General features: G+C 34.0%; 1 protein-coding gene across 1 annotated transcript in view; it reads left to right on the forward strand.

Annotated features, from left to right (window-relative positions):
- MCU (mitochondrial calcium uniporter) overlaps positions 1-17,597 on the forward strand; it is a 220,877-nt gene that overhangs the window by 162,526 nt on the left and 40,754 nt on the right. Inside the window, exon 2 of the mRNA XM_082406902.1 lies at positions 6,882-6,948. Within this exon, the coding sequence (XP_082263028.1) occupies positions 6,882-6,948 (67 nt within the window). The remainder of the gene's footprint in view (positions 1-6,881; positions 6,949-17,597) is intronic.

Consider the following 17,597-nt stretch of genomic DNA (forward strand, 5'->3'; position numbering starts at 1 on the left):
TTCGACTACACAATGAAATTTTAATAGATATTGGACTCTAGTTCTTATGCAGTATAAACGATAGGTTGTAATTTTGGGGTAATATCAAAATCTTAAATAGAAACATTGTTTATCAATGAATTTATACCAAATTAACTTAATAAGTAGTGATATACTAGAAATATTGGTAATATTTTCAATCTTAGAGCCTAGATATTGATTTCAAAACCTAATTTAAGAGAATTTGCTTTAATGAGCATTTCTTGATACTATTAAATGGATAGATATTTGTATTTACTTGGATTTTAAAATGACCTTTATGTCAATTCATATTATGTTAAATGATATGATATACAGCTAGTTATGGTTAAGGTTTGAATGCTCTGATTATTTTAGTCTGTTGTTCGATCAGCAGTGAAGATTGTGTGGCTAAGGTCTTGCTTTGTATGCTTTTATATACATGTATGCTATTATATACATATGTCTTTATATACGTTCGATCCTCAAAGCACTGTGAGTTGTTGAACAAGTATTACTTTTTAAATACCTTATTGATAATTTGGGAGCTAGATTTCATTTCCTAATTAGAAAACTGATATTGAAAGATACAACGAAAAGTCCTTCATATTGCCTTGTTTTGTAGATGTGAAATTCTCTTGAAAATCAAAGGTATATAAACTCAGTCATGACTTCCATTATGAAGTAACAATATATTCTAATGGGGAAATGCTGCCAATGTTATAATAAAATGTAGGAACCATTTAAAATAATATATTCAAGGAGAAAATAATTTTCCAATATTAAACTGTATTATATAATTTAACTCACAAAATATACCACTTTCACTTAAACTGTATCAGAAACTTTGTTTCCTTGGTGAGTTATTGAAAGAAGAATAAAATATGCCCTGTAGTTAGTCTAACCCTTTAAGTGTTTTTTACAGTGCTTTCTGAAGAGATTCTCGTTTAAACCTTCAGGTTTCTAGCTTTAACATCACAAGGTGTTTATATTGTATAATATCTCTTTGTTTAGAGATGGTTGTGGCTTTTGAAATGTGTTAAACTTACTAAATTCTTTTTAATAAGAGGCCCTTAAAGAGATTGATTTGTTTTGAGTTCTGGGGGGTTTTTTTTGGCTGCGCCACGCAGCATGCAGGATCTTAGTTCCCAGACCAGGGATTGAACTTGTGCCCCCTGCAGTGGAGACCACTGGACCTCCAGGGAAGTCCCTGTTTTGAGTTTATATTTCTGAATATCTTAAATTTTGGTAGGATGTTGGGCATTCACATGTTGTCACATTTATACTGTCACTTATCCTTAAATGAAATCAGCCTTGTGAAATAGTTTTGTTGTCATTGCTGTCTTATTTAACAGCTGGGCAAACTGAGACTTTGGGGTTGAAATTCAAGATTTCAGCTGGCCCCAACTCTTCTAACTGCAGATCTCCTATATCTTGTGGGTTTGAAGTCATGGTGCTTATTTTAGTATATTGGTAGAGTTGAAGTAGTGAAAAATTATTACTGATGTAATGCTTCAACAGTTTTATTACGTCAAGGGTACGGATAAAACTGATGCCAAATTGTAGAAGCTGTTATAGGTGTGTCCTGCTTTAGAACACCTGAAATAGTTTTACACTGTTAATCCTAGTATGCTTGTAAGCACTGTATTCTAAAGGTAAGTTTGGCAAAGTTGTTGAAACCTGGGTACCCTGGTCTTAAAGAAGAGAAACTTTTGGAACATGTATTGAAAGGATCCATTCTCATAAGCATTCCTTGTTATATATACTACGGGAAATGTAACGGGAATATCATTTGACATCTAAACTCATGATATAGTAAGGCTATTTATAACAAGGTTTTAGCCATGGACAAGTATATATAATTATTCCATCTAAAGCTTTTTGACATAATTAATATATTTTTTATACAGATTAACATAGGTAACAGATATTTGTTTCCTAATGAAATTAGGTCCCAAAATTTTCGTAAATAAAGGGAACTGGGTTAGTATGGAAATACCTTTTTCCTCTTTCTTTTTTTCTCTATTTTTTTCTATTTCCCCGCCTCTGGTTTAATGTCCAACTGGCTGTGAATATTTGCAGGGTATTGACAGGTTATTTAGACTTGACAGTCTTCCCAAGTTGCTGGCAGGAATACATTGCTGAGTTTGCTCTTCTGAACAGTGAATGGTGCGTGTAGGGGAAATTGCATAATTTATGATAGAACTAAAGGATTTTAAAGTTAGTTTTGACTTGAATTTAATAATTTTCTCTGGGGTCATGGAATGTCTTTTTATAATAATAAAGTTTGATTTTTAAAATTATCTTGAATCTTATGACTTGGGAAAATAAAGTTATAGTGCTTTGTACTCAGACTCTTAACTTGATAATGCTAGCATTTTTCTTCTCCTGGGGTTAAGATTTAAGGGTAATGGTTGTAATACCAGGGCAGTTGTTAATACTTTCCTTTACTTTCACTCAAAGCCCTGTTTTTCCTAGAGGTTCTCAAGTTACTTATCAAAGATATGGACTATCTCACACCAAAAGTATAAACTTGTATTTTCTTTTCAAGGGACCGAGTAGGCACCAAATCACCTTGTTCAGTTGGCATTGATTGCCTAGAGGTTTACTCTTTCTCTGATGATTTCTGCTCATTCTGAATATTTACTTTCTTAACCTTAATCTTGTTCTCTGCCTATGAAATTTAAATATGTGAATAATACATGCCATTTGCCTGAATGTTTTTCTTTTTTTACTTTCTTGACATATTTTTAAAACGTTCAGCATCAGTCAAGTATTTATTAAACTCTTCCTATTTTCTTGTGATTTATTAAGAACATACAATTTAAACAACAAAATACATTTCAGTCTAGGAGAGTCATGGAATACAATTTAGAATGCCAGTGCCTCTTTGGTCTTGAACACTTATATTCCTTTCCTTATATTTTTTTGTCTTTGTTTTGCTTTTGTTTGTTGTTGTTATTGTTGCCATATTTCAAAGAAAAAAGGCAAGAGCAAAATCATTTTTGTTCCCATTGGCCTTATTAGACTATAGGCTATTAGAAGGGTTAAAGAAAGAAAAGGACCTATATGTGTGTTTGTGGACACTTACTAAGTAATATTTTGTAATTGCCAATGTCATTGTAGAAGTGACTGGGAAGACTTTGGGAAAGTGGGAAAGTGAATTATCTCAAAACAACAGAGGGGTTCTACAGCAAAGATCAGCAAACATTTTCTTAAAGGGCCATATGGTAAATATTTCGGGCTTTGTGGGCCATATGGTCTCTGTTGCAGCTACTCAACTCTCCTGCAACTACACAACTACTCAATTCTGCTGTTGTAGTGTCAAAGTAGATGAATGAGCTCTAGATAGTAAGTAAATAAATGAGTTTGTTTGTGTTCTAATAAAACTTCATTTACTTTTGTAACTGGTGTAACTGGTGGCTGGCCTGCCAACCCATGTTCTATAGCATTCTAACAAATAATATTCATAAACAGCCATGTGTTTATTTAGTTCTCTGCCCCAGAAACACATCTTTTATTAATGTTGAGGATAATCTGTAAAATCATAGAAGACAGAGGATTTCCTGTTTTAAAATGGCCTAGTAGATGTATACTGAAATATTTTCAGGTAAAGCAATATGATGTTTGGAATTTCCTTTAAGATACTCTGTGGAAAAGACCTGGTTCATATAGATGAACCAGGTTTGACCAAATGTTGGTAAATATAGAAGCAGATGATGGGTGAATGGAAGAAATTCATTACACTGTGTTCTCTACTTCTATGTAAGTTTGAAAAAGTCCATATGAAAAAGTTACCACTTAAATAAATAATGGCCTTCAGTAAAGGCAGCAGTTTCTTCCTTCTCTTGGAATCACTTTGAAATAGAAAGGAGAATAAGAAACAGAAATACAAGCTCCATCTTCAGTACAACCAGAGAGCTCTCTGCAATCCCAAAGCACAATACTGAAGAACGGCTGCCAGATCTAGTAAAGGGAGTGTGTGAGAAGACCCCAAGAGAGGATGCCTATGATATGGTTGCAGATCCCCAGCAAAGCTGAGAGAGCTTGGTTCTCCAAAATAAGTGGCTGGCCTCAGACTTCTCCAAAGCAGCAATCAACACTAACACTTTACCACGAAGTCCTCAAGGAAAGATTAATTTAGGAATCTTGTGCCAATCCAAATAATCATTCAATATAAAGGCAAAGACAAACATTTTTTAACATGCCAAGCTTTAGGGAATTTAGCTCCATGAGTCCTACCTCTATAAGATGAAGTTCAGCCAATCAAGAAATGAAAGGAAAAATGACAGTTAAAGTATTGTTAGTAAGCCTAGAGTCCATCAATCTATAAAATTAAGATTAAAACAAATGTGAAGATTAGGTTTTGCAGAGTATGAATGTTTAAAATTTTGACAATGTTGACAGTTTTCTAACGAAAGTTGGAAGGGTGCAGGACAAATGATGTAAAGTGGTAGAAACCCCAGTTTTTTAACAAGCTGTCAAAATATGTCATCTAAAATCAATAAATTCAATAAAAGAAGTGTGTGGGGTTGGGGGGAGGTATATAGGTAGATAGATGATAGATAGATAAACACTAAGAAAAGTTACATAATAAATAAATAAAATAAACTGGATAGTAGAAGGGAGGGAAAAAGACACGTAACTATAAGTTCATCATTGCTCATAATAAGAGAAAATATATATATATATACATATATATATCAGGAGTACCAACTGATGGAATTGCCATTTTTAATTGGGTTGGCTAGAGTAGACCTCACTCAAAAAGTGAAATGTGAACAAAGATTTGAAGGAAGTGAGGGAGCTTGATAGTTTTCTGGAGAAACGGTATTCTAAGTAGAGGTAATAGCTATTGCAAAGGTTCTGGAACAAGAGTATAGCTGGTACGTACAAAAACCAGAAAAGAGCCTAGGGGCTAAAGCAGAATGATTGAGAGAGTGGTATGAGGTGAAGTCAGAGAGATAATTGGGTATCAGATAATATTGGGCCTTAAAGGCAGTTCAAAGAACTTAGATCTTACTCTAAAATGACTACTAATCCCAAAAAAAAAACTTTCCATATTAATATTAGAAGTACGTGTTTAACTAAAACAAAGCAAACATAGACCATTTAGTAAACTATTTTTAAGAAAAAAGAGCAGCAATAAAAACAAAAAACATAAAAATTTTATAGCATAAAATTTGACGACTGAAAGGACATTAAATATACCTTATATTAATAAATATAAATAGGCTAAACTTTTCTATTAAAAGAATCCCAGATTAGATCACAAAGAAAGCTATAGAGTCATTCCTAAAACAAAGAAACTCAGGAAAAGTAACAAAATTAAAGGACAGGCAGAGCATTAACAGGCATATGCAAACTAAAAGGAAAAAATTCAGGGGTCATGATCCTAGTATTGGACAAGACTTAGTACAAAAAGAAGTACATTAGATTAAAGGGGACATATAAGATCTGAATAAAGAAAACCTTTAAATGCTTCTCAGGAACACAAAGACTAAAATAGAAAGGCTTACAAGGTTCTTGATTAAGAATGACTCAAAAATCACATAGATGTCAGTTTCCTTATGTTAATCCATTGAGTTAATAAGATCTCAACTTCAAAACAAACAAAAAAACTAACATTTATTGAATACTTATTCTATGCCAGGCACTGTTCTAAGTGCTTTATGTGTATTCATCATTTAGTCCTTACAGCAACTTTATGTGGCAGGTGCTAGTATTATGTTTTGTCCATTTTTCAGTGAAGAAACTTGAGGCACAAAGAGGCTAATGAACTTGCAAAGGTTGCAGTTAGAGTAAGTTACAGAATCAGAATCTGAACTCAGGAGTGATTATAGATTCTATGCTCTTAATCACAATGCTGTGTTATTTTTGAAGCTTACTGTGTGTGTGTGTGTGTGTGTGTCTGTGTGTAACTAGAAATACTGCTAAAGTTCATATGGAGGTACAAATAAGCAAAAATAGCCAGGAAAATTCTTAAAGGAAAGTAATAAGGGAAACTATCCCACCCTACCAGATGTAAAAATATAAAGCTAGGATATTTAAAACAGTGTGGCTACTATGACATGAGCATATAGATCATTGGACAGAAAAAGATCCAAATTCATATAGGTATTTGGAAAATTATAAAGGTAGCATTTCAAATAAGGGGGAAAAATGAATTATTAAATATAAGGGATAGCTGTGTTATCATTAGAGGTTAGTTGGATTGCTGCTTCTTAACTGACTAAAATTAATTCCTAATAAATCAAAGATTTAAACTTGAAAAATCAAACTAGAAGCCATGGAAGAGTTTTATAGTATTCTCAAAGTAGGGAAAGCTGCTGATATATGACACAGGACCGTTAAACCACACAGAAAAGATTGAAAAGTTTGACTCTTAAAACTTGAAAATTGTGTGCATACAAAAACACCATTAGCAAAGTAAAAATAAAAACAGGGAAATTTTTGTAACATATTTTGTTGACCAAGGGATAATTTTCTTAATATTTAAAGAACTTCTACAAAATAATATTCAAAGACCAAGATCCAAACTTAAAAAATGGCAAAAGATGTAAATACTCAGTGCATAGAAAAGCAAATACAACTAACTCTTAGATTAAAACATGTATAGATTATCACTCTTAGTACAAAAAATGCAAATTACAATTATGGTGAAATACTGGTTTATCTTGAAATAAACCAAAATGTTCATCACTATCATCTTAGGATGATAGGAGTTTGAGAGACTTTTCTTTTATCTGTATTTTTAAATTTTTCTCAAAGAATACATACTATTTAAATAATTAAAAAGCTATTATTTATTATATACATACACATATGCATGTAATATTTGTTGTTGTGTCCTGACAATGGATGTGTCTTTTTGTATTTTCTAGGTGCACCAGAGGCTCTCTTCTTGGCCTAGTGGAGTTGTTTATTGCAGTACTGTTGTGCCCTCTGATGGTGAGTTTTGGCAAATCCATTTTTATGTCCAATGCTTTTTTTTCTTTAACTCTGTTTCCCATTCTCAAACTGACATATAGATTTATAAACCCTACTCTTTCACTTGAGGTGGGCTTGGAGTCAGAGGGAGAAAGTGTTGGGAGGAACTAAAGAAGAGAAATAAAATTTGAATGAGGATATAGTAAATTTAGAAGAGAGATCAGGAAGAAAAACTAATAGACTTAAGTTTTCATAGATCATGGAATAATACTGTCTACTCCTTCCATTTATGTTTTAAAACTGGGAACATAGTTAATGTGAAGATTGCAGAAGGACCACCTTTGGAATTTCCTAACCATTGAGTCTTCATACTATGGATAATGATCAAACACTCCAGCTCCTTCAGGGTATCAGAGCCTAGACAGAAGCAATTCAAAGTCTGAAACCTCCTGTCCTTTCTTGTCTTTTTCTTCCCTTACTCTCAGGGCTGTAATACTCTTCTCTGTTGTGAGAAAAAATTGAAAAAAGATGCTTGGGGACCACAGTCCTTTGGAAAAGTCCATGATGATGCAAATTGGCAAGAGGATCTAAGCTTTGATTTTATTTACAGTAGTGGAGGAGATAAGTTTACAACTCTTCTTGTCATTTCTTTTACCCAGCATTACACATTTACAGTTTAGACTATTTGCTTAAAGTTGACTGCTAAATATATTTTCTCTTTGTAAAGTTTAGTGTGATAGAACTCTAACTTCAACCTTATAAACATTAATTCATAGGCATAGCAACCATTGAAAGAGCATCCTGCAAATGTACAAGGAAACCTGAAGTTGAAGAAACCTCAGATGAACCATTTGAAACTCCTAGGATCCCCTGTATTTAATCAGTATAGATATTTGCAGTGTTATCAGAACCCATCCCAAAGCTGTTTAGTTATCGGAATACACAGACAGTGTGCTCATATTCCCTAAACTTGGAGGAAGTATCCATTTTTGATTACTCATTTGTAGTATGGAAAGGTTAAAAGGAAAAATAGGCCAGAAATAATGAAAAATGGTAGCTGGCTTTCTTTTTCCTATCTCTTAGAGACATAGAGTGTTGATAAAGTGATATTAGTATATAAATTAAAAAGCAGTAGGTGGGTATCACTCTTGCCCTTAGAACTGTCTTGGCCCATTAAACAGCCAAATGGGGGCTGTCCACATCTATACCAGCACCACTCCAAGGTCTTATTACTGTCCTCCATTGCCACTGCAGGATTACATCATTGGATAGTTTCAATAAAGAGAGAATTTCTCCAATATAAAAATATTGTTCATAGTGCTGAATCCTCTCAGCTTTTGCTGAACTAGCAGCAATTCATTTAAAAATTTCTTGTTTTTATAATGTTGTCGAAAACTTAAATATTCAGGGTCAGTATTTATATATATTCATTAAGTTATATATATTCAGTGGCAACTAAGTCACACTACAACAGGACACTTGTGCCAGTAGTTGTTATGATATTCAGTGGCAAATAATTTGAACTAATGAATTCATACTGAAATTTTTATTATGAATTTTACCATGTAATACAGTTACTATTATCCTAATAACAATCTGTATGGAAGTCTTTCAGTAATGTAACAATGTACAGTTGTACTGGGGTATCTGGCTGAATGTTACCCCAGGACAAAAATGCTAGTATGTTGCCTCTATGTTGTGTGAGGGGTTGAAGACAATATTTTTACAGAGGTAAAAGGATACATACTTTAAAAAGAAAAAAAAAGAGAGAGATGCTCCCAAAATTCCTACCAATACTATTGCCCTTCTTAAGAAAATCAACTCGTATTAATTATCAAGAAACAGAAGCAGAAAATGATTTGATTTAATGCAACTCAGTGTCCTTACTACTCCCAAATCATATACCTTTCTTATGTTGTACTTCTAAATCTTACCTTAGGCTGATATAGCATATATGAAAACTCTGCTTAATACACAGCTACTTCAACAGAATTTAGCCACCATTAGTAAACATCTCTACCATCATTCATTTCTTCTTGTTATGACTACTGGGTCATATTCTATAGCAAGTGAGGGCTTGACCCTTTTTTTTTAAAATATAAAATCTAAAATACCACATTATATAATCGTGATATTTATATACCTAGCATATAATATATATACCTAATATATACTGCCTCTCGATAATTGCTTGTTAGTTTTGTTGTTTGACAAAATCTTCTAGTTATGACTATGATAGCCGATGTAAAATATATAGGTTATCTTAAAAGTTTAACCTCCCTACCAAAGCAATCTAAAAGGTTCTTAATTTTTCTTGTGTCATAAATACTTTTGAGGATCTGGTGAAAGCTCTAGATTCTCTCTCTAGAAAAAAAAATGTTATATACACATAGGAAATGTTATATATAATTTCTTAATGATACAGGCTCTCAAACCAGCTCATGGAATCCCTAGTCTCATGAACCTCAACTGAACTGCTCAAAAGAACTGAACCTCAGAAGAACTGCTTTGGCTACACTACACACAGGTGCACATGCACATCCCTGTACCCATGCCCGTGTTCCCCTTCATGAGAGGCATTATGCTTAGAGGTTAAGTGTCAAGCTTTGGAATCAAGGTTTGCATCCCAGTTCCACCATTCGACCACCTTTTAACCTTAGGCAAAGTAATGAACTTCTTAAAACCTCCTTCCTCATGTGTGAAACGGAGATGGTAATAATTACCACCTCCAAGAGAAAAATGTACTTACCCTACAGAAATAGTACTTACCCGTCAGAAACTCTTATTCTTTTCTTTTTTAATATATATTTATTTATTTATTTATTTGGTTTTAGTTGCACTGGGTCTTAGTTGCGGTAGGCGGGCTCCTTAGTTGCAGCTTGCCAGCTCCTTTAGTTGCAGCACATGTGCTTCTTAGTTGCGGCCGGCGGGCTCCTCAGTTGCGGCTCATGGGCACCTTAGTTGTGGCTCACCGGCTCCTTAGTTGCAGTACGTGGGCTCCTTAGTTGAGGCCGGCGGGCTCCTTAGTTGCAGCTCACTGGCTCTTTTAGTTGCGGCACGTGTGTTCCTTAGTTGCGGCTTGCGGGCTCCTTAGTTGTGGCATGCAAACTCTTAGTTGCGATATGCATGTGGGATCTAGTTCCCTGACCAGGGATCAAACCCAGGCCCCCTGCATTGGGAGCTCAGAGTCTTAACCGCTGCTCTACCAGGGAAGTTCCCAGAAACTCTTATTCTATAAAAAGTGCTGTGGTAGTGTTAAAGACCCCTAATCAAAAAAATGTGGTTTGGGGCTTCTTGTTTTAATTTTTCTGTGCCCCATATCCTCAATTGTAAAATGACTAACTGAAATTTTTATGATTGTATGGCTTATAGCCTATTTAAAGTCTTTCAAATCTTTCAGGGGTTCCCCTTCATGGTAATGAAAATTAAGGATTAATGATGAAAGTAATTCTGTTAGAGACAGGTTGACTATATAATTTATCATTCAACCCAGGACACTTTTGAGAGTAAAAGGAGGACACCCAGAGTTGTCCTGACAATTTTAAATATGGTAAACCAGGACACGTCTTCACTGTAGGTAAGCTAGAGTAAGAGCAAGAAAAATAGTCTCTCTGGCTGCCTTCATTTCTCTATCCAGAAATGTAATGTTACTCAATTAGCCTTGTATTGGGAATTGCGGTAGAAAGCTGTGTCTTTTTTGTAGTTAACAAAAAATGTAAGATTTCCTTACAAAAATTGTTTGAGGACAAGTAATGTTAGCATGGAACAGTTATTGAAATTCCTGTTTAATAATAAACAATCATCTGTTTAACTAACCCAAATATAGATAATATATATAAATTCTTAACCTAAGTAAAGTCTGTGGATGGTTTGGGGAACTGGATATATGCCCCAGTTTTTTCTTTGGTTTTTGTCCCATTCCTTTTTTAAAAAACTTTATTGATGTATATTTTATATATCATAAAATTCACCTATCATCATGCAAGCATAGTAACAATCCAGCTTTAGACTATTTCCTTCACCCCTAAAAGTTCTCTTGTTCCTGTTTTGCAACCAATCCCTGCTCCTACCCTAAACCTGAGGCAAACACTAGTCTGCTTTTTCTCTCTGTAGTTAAACCTTTTCTAAAAACGTCATATAAATGGACTCATTCAATATGTAGTCTTTTGCATCTAGCTACTTTTACATATCCTGTATGGATATATGTTTTCATATCTCTTGGGTAGATACTTAGGAGTAGAATGACTGGGTCATACGGTAAGTATGTGCGTAATATTATTTAATTGAAGTACAGTTGATTTATAATGTTTCAGGTGTACAACAAAGTGATTCAGTTTACATACCTATATATATTCTTTTTCAGATTTTTTTCCCATTATATGTTATTACAAGATACTTAGTATAGTTCCCTGTGCTATACAATAGGTCCTTGTTTTTTAACTATTTTATATACAGTAGTGTGTATCTCTTAATACCAAATTCCCAATTTAACCTTACCCCCCTTTTCCTTTGGGTAACCATAAGTTTGTTCTCTATGTCTGTGAGTCTATTTCTGTTTTGTAAATAAGTTCATTTGTATTTTTTTTAGATTCCACATATGAGTGATATAATATTTGTCTCTCTGTCTGACTTCACTTAGTATGATAATCTCTAGGTCCATCCATATTGCTGCAAATGGCATTATTTCCCTTGTATATATATACCACTTCTTTATCCATTCATCTGTCGATGAACATTTAGATTGGTTCCATGTCTTGGCTATTGTAAATAGTGCTGCTATGAACATTGGGATGCATGTATCTTTTCAAATTAGAGTTTTCGTCTTTTCCATATATATGTCCAGGAGTGGGATTGCTGGATCATATGGTAACTCTATCTTTAGTTTTGTAAGGAACCTCCATACTTTTCTCCATAATGACTACATCAGTTTACATTCCTACCAACAGTGTAGGAGGGTTCCCTTTTCTCCACACCCTTTCCAGCATTTATTATTTGTAGACTTTTTGATGATGGCCATTCTGACTGGTGTTAGGTGGTACCTCATTGTAGTTTTGATTTGCATTTCTCTAATAATTAGTGATGTTGAACATCTTTCCATGTGCCTCTTGACCATTTGTATGTCTCCTTTGGAGAAATGTCTACTTAGGTCTTCTGCCCATTTTTTTTATTGGGTTGGGGTTTTTTTTAGTATTGAGCTGTACAAACTGTTTGTATATTTTGGAAAGTAAGCTCTTGTCGGTCAATTCATTTGCAAATATTTTCTCCCATTCTGTATGTTATCTTTTCATTTTGTTTTGTTTATGGTTTCCTTTGCTGTGCAAAACCTTTTAAGTTTAATTAGGTCCCATTTGTTTATTTTTGCTTTTGTTTCTATTACTCTAGGAGACAGAGCCAAAAATTATTGCTATGATTTATGTCAAAGAGTGTTCTGCTTATGTTTTCCTCTAGGAGTTTTATAGTATCCAGTCTTACATTTAGGTCTTTAATCCATTTTTAGTTTATTTTTGTATATGATGTTAGAGAATCTTCTGATTTCATTCTTTTACATGTAGCTGCCCAGTTTTCCCAGCACCACTTATTGAAGAGACTTTCTTTTCTCCATTGTATTCTTGCCTCCTTTGTCATAGATTAATTGACCATAAGTGTGTGGGTTTATTTCTGGGCCTTCTGTCCTGTTCCATTGATCTATGTGTCTGTTTTTGTGCCAGTACCATACTGTTTTGATGACTGTAGCTTCGTAGTATGGTCTGAAGTCAGGGAGCATGATTCCTCCAGCTCTGTTCTTCTTTCTCAAGATTGTTTTGGCTATTCAGGGTCTTTTGTGTTTCCATACAAATTTTGACATTTTTTGTTCCAGTTCTGTGAAAAATGCCATTGGTAATTTGACAGGGATTGCATTAAATCTGTACACTGCCTTGAGTAGTGTGGTCATTTTAACAATATTGATTCTTCCAATCCAAGAACACGGTATATCTTTCCAACTGTTTGTGTGGTCTTCAGTTTCTTTCATCATGTGCTTAACTTTTTAAGAAACTGCAAAATTGTTTTCCAAAGTGGCTGTCCCACTTTGCATTCCTACCAACAGTGTTTAAGTGTTCCAGTTTCCCCGTATCCTCCCCAACACTTGGTATGGTCAGTCTTCTTGATTATAGACATTGTAGTGGATTTGTAGTATTATTTCGTTGTGGTTTTAATTTGCATTTCACTGATGACCAAGATGTTGGGCATCTGTTAATATACTCATTAACCATTCAAATATTTTCTTTGATGAAGTGCCCACACTTTTTGCCCATTTAAAAAAATGGACTGTCTTCTTAGTATTAATTTGTAAGGGTTCTTTTTATATTCTAGAATTTTTCCTGTTACTTTTAAAATAATTTTGTGGGAAAGGGTGGACTTTTTAAATCATGTTTTATTATTAATAGCTGCTCATATACAGGTGGAGATTCTATATTTATTGTCATCATTATATTGAGGACATAAACATACCCCACCACTGTCTTTCATTCCAACTTTTAAAAACTTGACAACAGAAAAGAAATGAAAGTAATGAAATCATGAAAAATGATAGAAGAGAAAGCCACATTGTTTTAATGTGGGCAGAGTTCTCATCAACCTAAATGTGAAGTTGGGAAAGCTGAAACACCATTTTATTTTTCCATTTTAAAAATATATCCTACAGTTTGAATTTTTTTTTTGTAAGTAGAAGTTTCATATTTTGAAAATACCAAAATATGGTTTAACGTGTTCCATCACAAAAGTCTTTTTTTGAAGGCTTGTATAAAATTGACTTTCACATTGCTAAGAAAAACAGCCGCATGAACATGGAAAGACGTTTAAGCTTTATGTGCTGACAGTATTTAAACTGGCTTAGTGTGGAGCAGAAGTAAATTTATGTCAAATTTCAGATGATGTTATCCATTCTAGGATTGCTGTCATTTGCTTCAATATTTTGAAGTAAGTTTTGAGGGAATTGGAAACTATCCAATTTTCGTCCAGAATGCATGCGACTTCATGAAACTACTGATATTGCTCTAAGGAGTTAGTTTCTAGTTTTTGTCTATTAATATGCATGTTGATACAAAGAAAAATCCCAAATATGTGATTTGTTGTGGAAATTAGAAAAGCTGTTAACATTAATGGCTATCACCATCTTTGAAATAGTGTTAAATTTCTTTTCCAAAATAACTACCAGGAAAAAAATTTTTTTTTTCCTCTAAGGAAGATCTTGGTACTCTACGAACAGATGGCACATCTTCCAAACTTAGAGACGTGCATACGTATACGGCCTCAGAGAAGAAAGGAGCTCTACCCATTGCAATAATACATTGGTTTTTTTCATTGGCACATACTGGCAGTGAAGACTTCGAACAGCCCTAAAAGAAGGCCTGCCTGCTACCACAGAAGTAATCACTATTATGAGAACAAGATTTTATGAGAAAAAGAATCAAAATAGAAATTTTTCCTTTGCTAGATTAAACTTTGGAGAGGAGTTTGCTTTTTAAGAGAAGAGAAAGTTTATCACAAGGAAGTGTTTAGTTGTGGCTTGATTTACTTGGGGATATTTGGGCCTTTATGAATGAGCATAATCTTCCAATTCAAGACCTTACAGTCATTATTATGGACTTGGTAGAAAAATCATGAACCCTTTCAACCAAGCTGTAGCTCTGAAGTAGGTAGAAATAGACAACCTTGTGAATTTTCCAGCTGCTGGAAGAAGTTTCTCTCTAGGCTAGTCATGAATGGAGAGGTTTGTCAGTTTCTCTACAAGAATTAGAAAAACCTTAGAGCTCTTGAAGATTACCTCCACTCAGAAACCTTAAAACTGGAACTCGGATTTCCAATCGTTTCACTATTGATATTGCATCAAAACAGTGAGTGATATGAATTCAATTCTAAGAGTCTTAGAGAAATCTTAAGTTCCTTGCATATGCCTAGCCAAGCATCATCTGGTGAAGTGAACTATGAGAGCTGTGATTATGTTTGTTACCACATACCTTTCCCAGAGTCTCAGAGTTTTTACAACTTCTTTTCGTCAAAACAGAAAGGTACAACCTTTTTAGATATCAAAGATAATGTCCAAGTTATCATGTTCCCAAACCAGGCCACTATGTGACTTCTTTATTCAAGCCAAACAATAGCAGCCTTGTAATTGAAATGTTCTTTTATATAGAATTAAAGTTTATTTTCTGTTTTAATTTGTAAATTTTTGTTTTATTTCTTAAAAAAAAAAGAAACAACAGAAAATGGCTGTTAATTTTGATTTAAAATGAGGTAAAATGCTTCAGTTTTTGTAAACATTTATTTTTAAAATACTGCAATGCAATAGTCTGCTCATAACAAAATACTGTAGACTGGGTGGCTTAAACAACAAAATTTTATTTTCTCACAGTTTTGGAGACTAGAAGTCCAAGATCAGGGTGCCAGCATGGTTAGGCTCTGGTAAGAATTATTCCTAGCTTCCAGATGACCACCTTCTCACTGTGTCCCCACATGGTGGGGGGTGGGGAAAGCTCTTACTCTTCATATAAAGCCATTGTCCTATCAGATTAGAGCCCCACCCTTATCTTCTCCTTTAACCTTAATTACCTCTTAAAGACACTATCTCCAGATAGTCACATGGGGAATTTGAGCTTCAAAATACAAATTTTGGGAGATCACAATTCAGTCCATAGCAGGTAATATGAAAGAAGTCATTTTCCAATGCAAAAAAATGATGGTATCTAAAATTTTTATGTATAAATCGCTTTGAATTTTTTCAGGAAGTAGGTCTAAGAAGGGAATCCATACCTTCTTCAGGTGCTCAAGGAGGTCTATTATCCAAAAATACCTAGGCACGTGGAATTTGTTTGTATAACTTAAGCTTTTTTTCCCCTTGTTGCCCTCAGTGGAACAAGTCATTTTTGTTCTCTTGGCGTTTAAAGGCATGATTGGAAATTTTCTCATGGAAACTTATATGATTTTAGGCTTTGGGTTTTAAGACTGTACATTTTAGAAAAAGCAAGAAAAACTATTAAGGCAAGCGTTTTTCCATATTCTCATTGAATCTCCTAAGCAGCCTTCTGAGGTATTAGACTGCATTATAGGTAAGGAAACGGAGGTAAAGTTATATTCAGTAATGGGCTCATGCATTCAAGGTATCTCCTGTGGTAGAACTTCAGTACGACCAAATCTGAGATTCCAAAATCCATCATTCTTCTACTGCACTTGACTCTCTGTACTTCAGGATTATATTCCACTTTTTACCACCCAGAAATTAAAGTGGACCAAGGGTCAAGGTTTAATGAAGTTACTTTCAAAGCAGCACCATAAAAAGCATTATTCTTTTTTGTTTGTTTGTTTAAATATTATTTATTTATTTATTTTGGCTGCATTGGGTCTTCATTGCTGCGTGCAGGCTTTCTGTGGTTGTAGTGAGCAGGGGGCTATTCTTCGTTGCGGTGTGGTGGCTTCTCTTGCTGCGGAGCACAGGTTCTAGGCATGCGGGTTTCAGTAGTTGTGGCACTCAGGCTCAGTAGTTGTGGCTCGTGGTCTCTAGAGCGCAGGCTCAGTAGTTGTGGCGCATGGGCTTAGTTGCTCCGTGGCATGTGGGATCTTCCCAGACCAGGGCTCGAACCCATGCCCCCTGTGTTGGCAGGCGGATTCTTAACCACTGCACCACCAGGGAAGTCCCAAAAGCATTATTCGTAAAAAGAAAAATATGTTAGAGCACTATATTAGGACAGGATTTTATTTTTACAAAAGCAAAATAAAATAGTTAATTCTCAGTAGAATGAGTAGATGAATGGAAGGAAGGAAGAGGATGACCTTTTACTTAGCACAAATGCTTTTGACATTTATGAGAGATTAATTATCTTCATAAGCAGATTTTAAAAGAACCAGATTTAATGAAAGGTACATAGGTTGTACTACTATTTAATATAAAACCAATAATACCATGTATTTTTAAAAGATTTATAACTTTCAGTGTTTTCACAACTTTTATCATTTGAGCCTCGTAATAACTTCACACAAATGTTTTTACATAGTTCTAAAGAAAGAGGTTCAGTTGTACAACTACTAATTCACCTTAGGTTCACAATGAAATATATAGCTGATTTCACTAAGTTAATTTATACTACCAGTTGGAAGGACCCAAATGACTGGATTTATCAAACTACTAAAGTTATGATTCTATAATTGGGCTTTCTTATACTGATATGAAAAGATATTTTTTACATAAATATTTACCTGCTTTTCAAAATGAGTATTCTTCAAATGATAGTATGTGACAGATTTAGCATTTTTAATATACTATGAATAATTTAAAGAAATTTTAAATTATTTTACATATCTAAGTAAATCTGAGGATGTTTTTGCCCTAATGTATAAGGAAGGGCCTTACTATCACCTAAATAATATTTAATTTATTCTATTAAAATGATAATCTTATGTTTTGTCTAATATATCATAATTTAATGAAAAAGAATATGGACTTTTGGAATTATATTTATGAACAGAGAAGTGAATATTAAAAATAAATTATTTGAAAGTATCTATGAATGAAAACTAATTAAAAAATCTGTAAAGCATTTATTGAGAAGAATAAACTTTATTGAAGGACCTAAAAAAAGATAGAAATAAGTGCAGAGTTATAATATGTTAATGAATATGAGGACAACATTGTAACA

Source organism: Balaenoptera borealis (genome assembly GCF_965194805.1).
Source record: "Balaenoptera borealis genome assembly, chromosome: 10".
NCBI classification, from domain to species: Eukaryota; Metazoa; Chordata; class Mammalia; order Artiodactyla; family Balaenopteridae; genus Balaenoptera; species Balaenoptera borealis.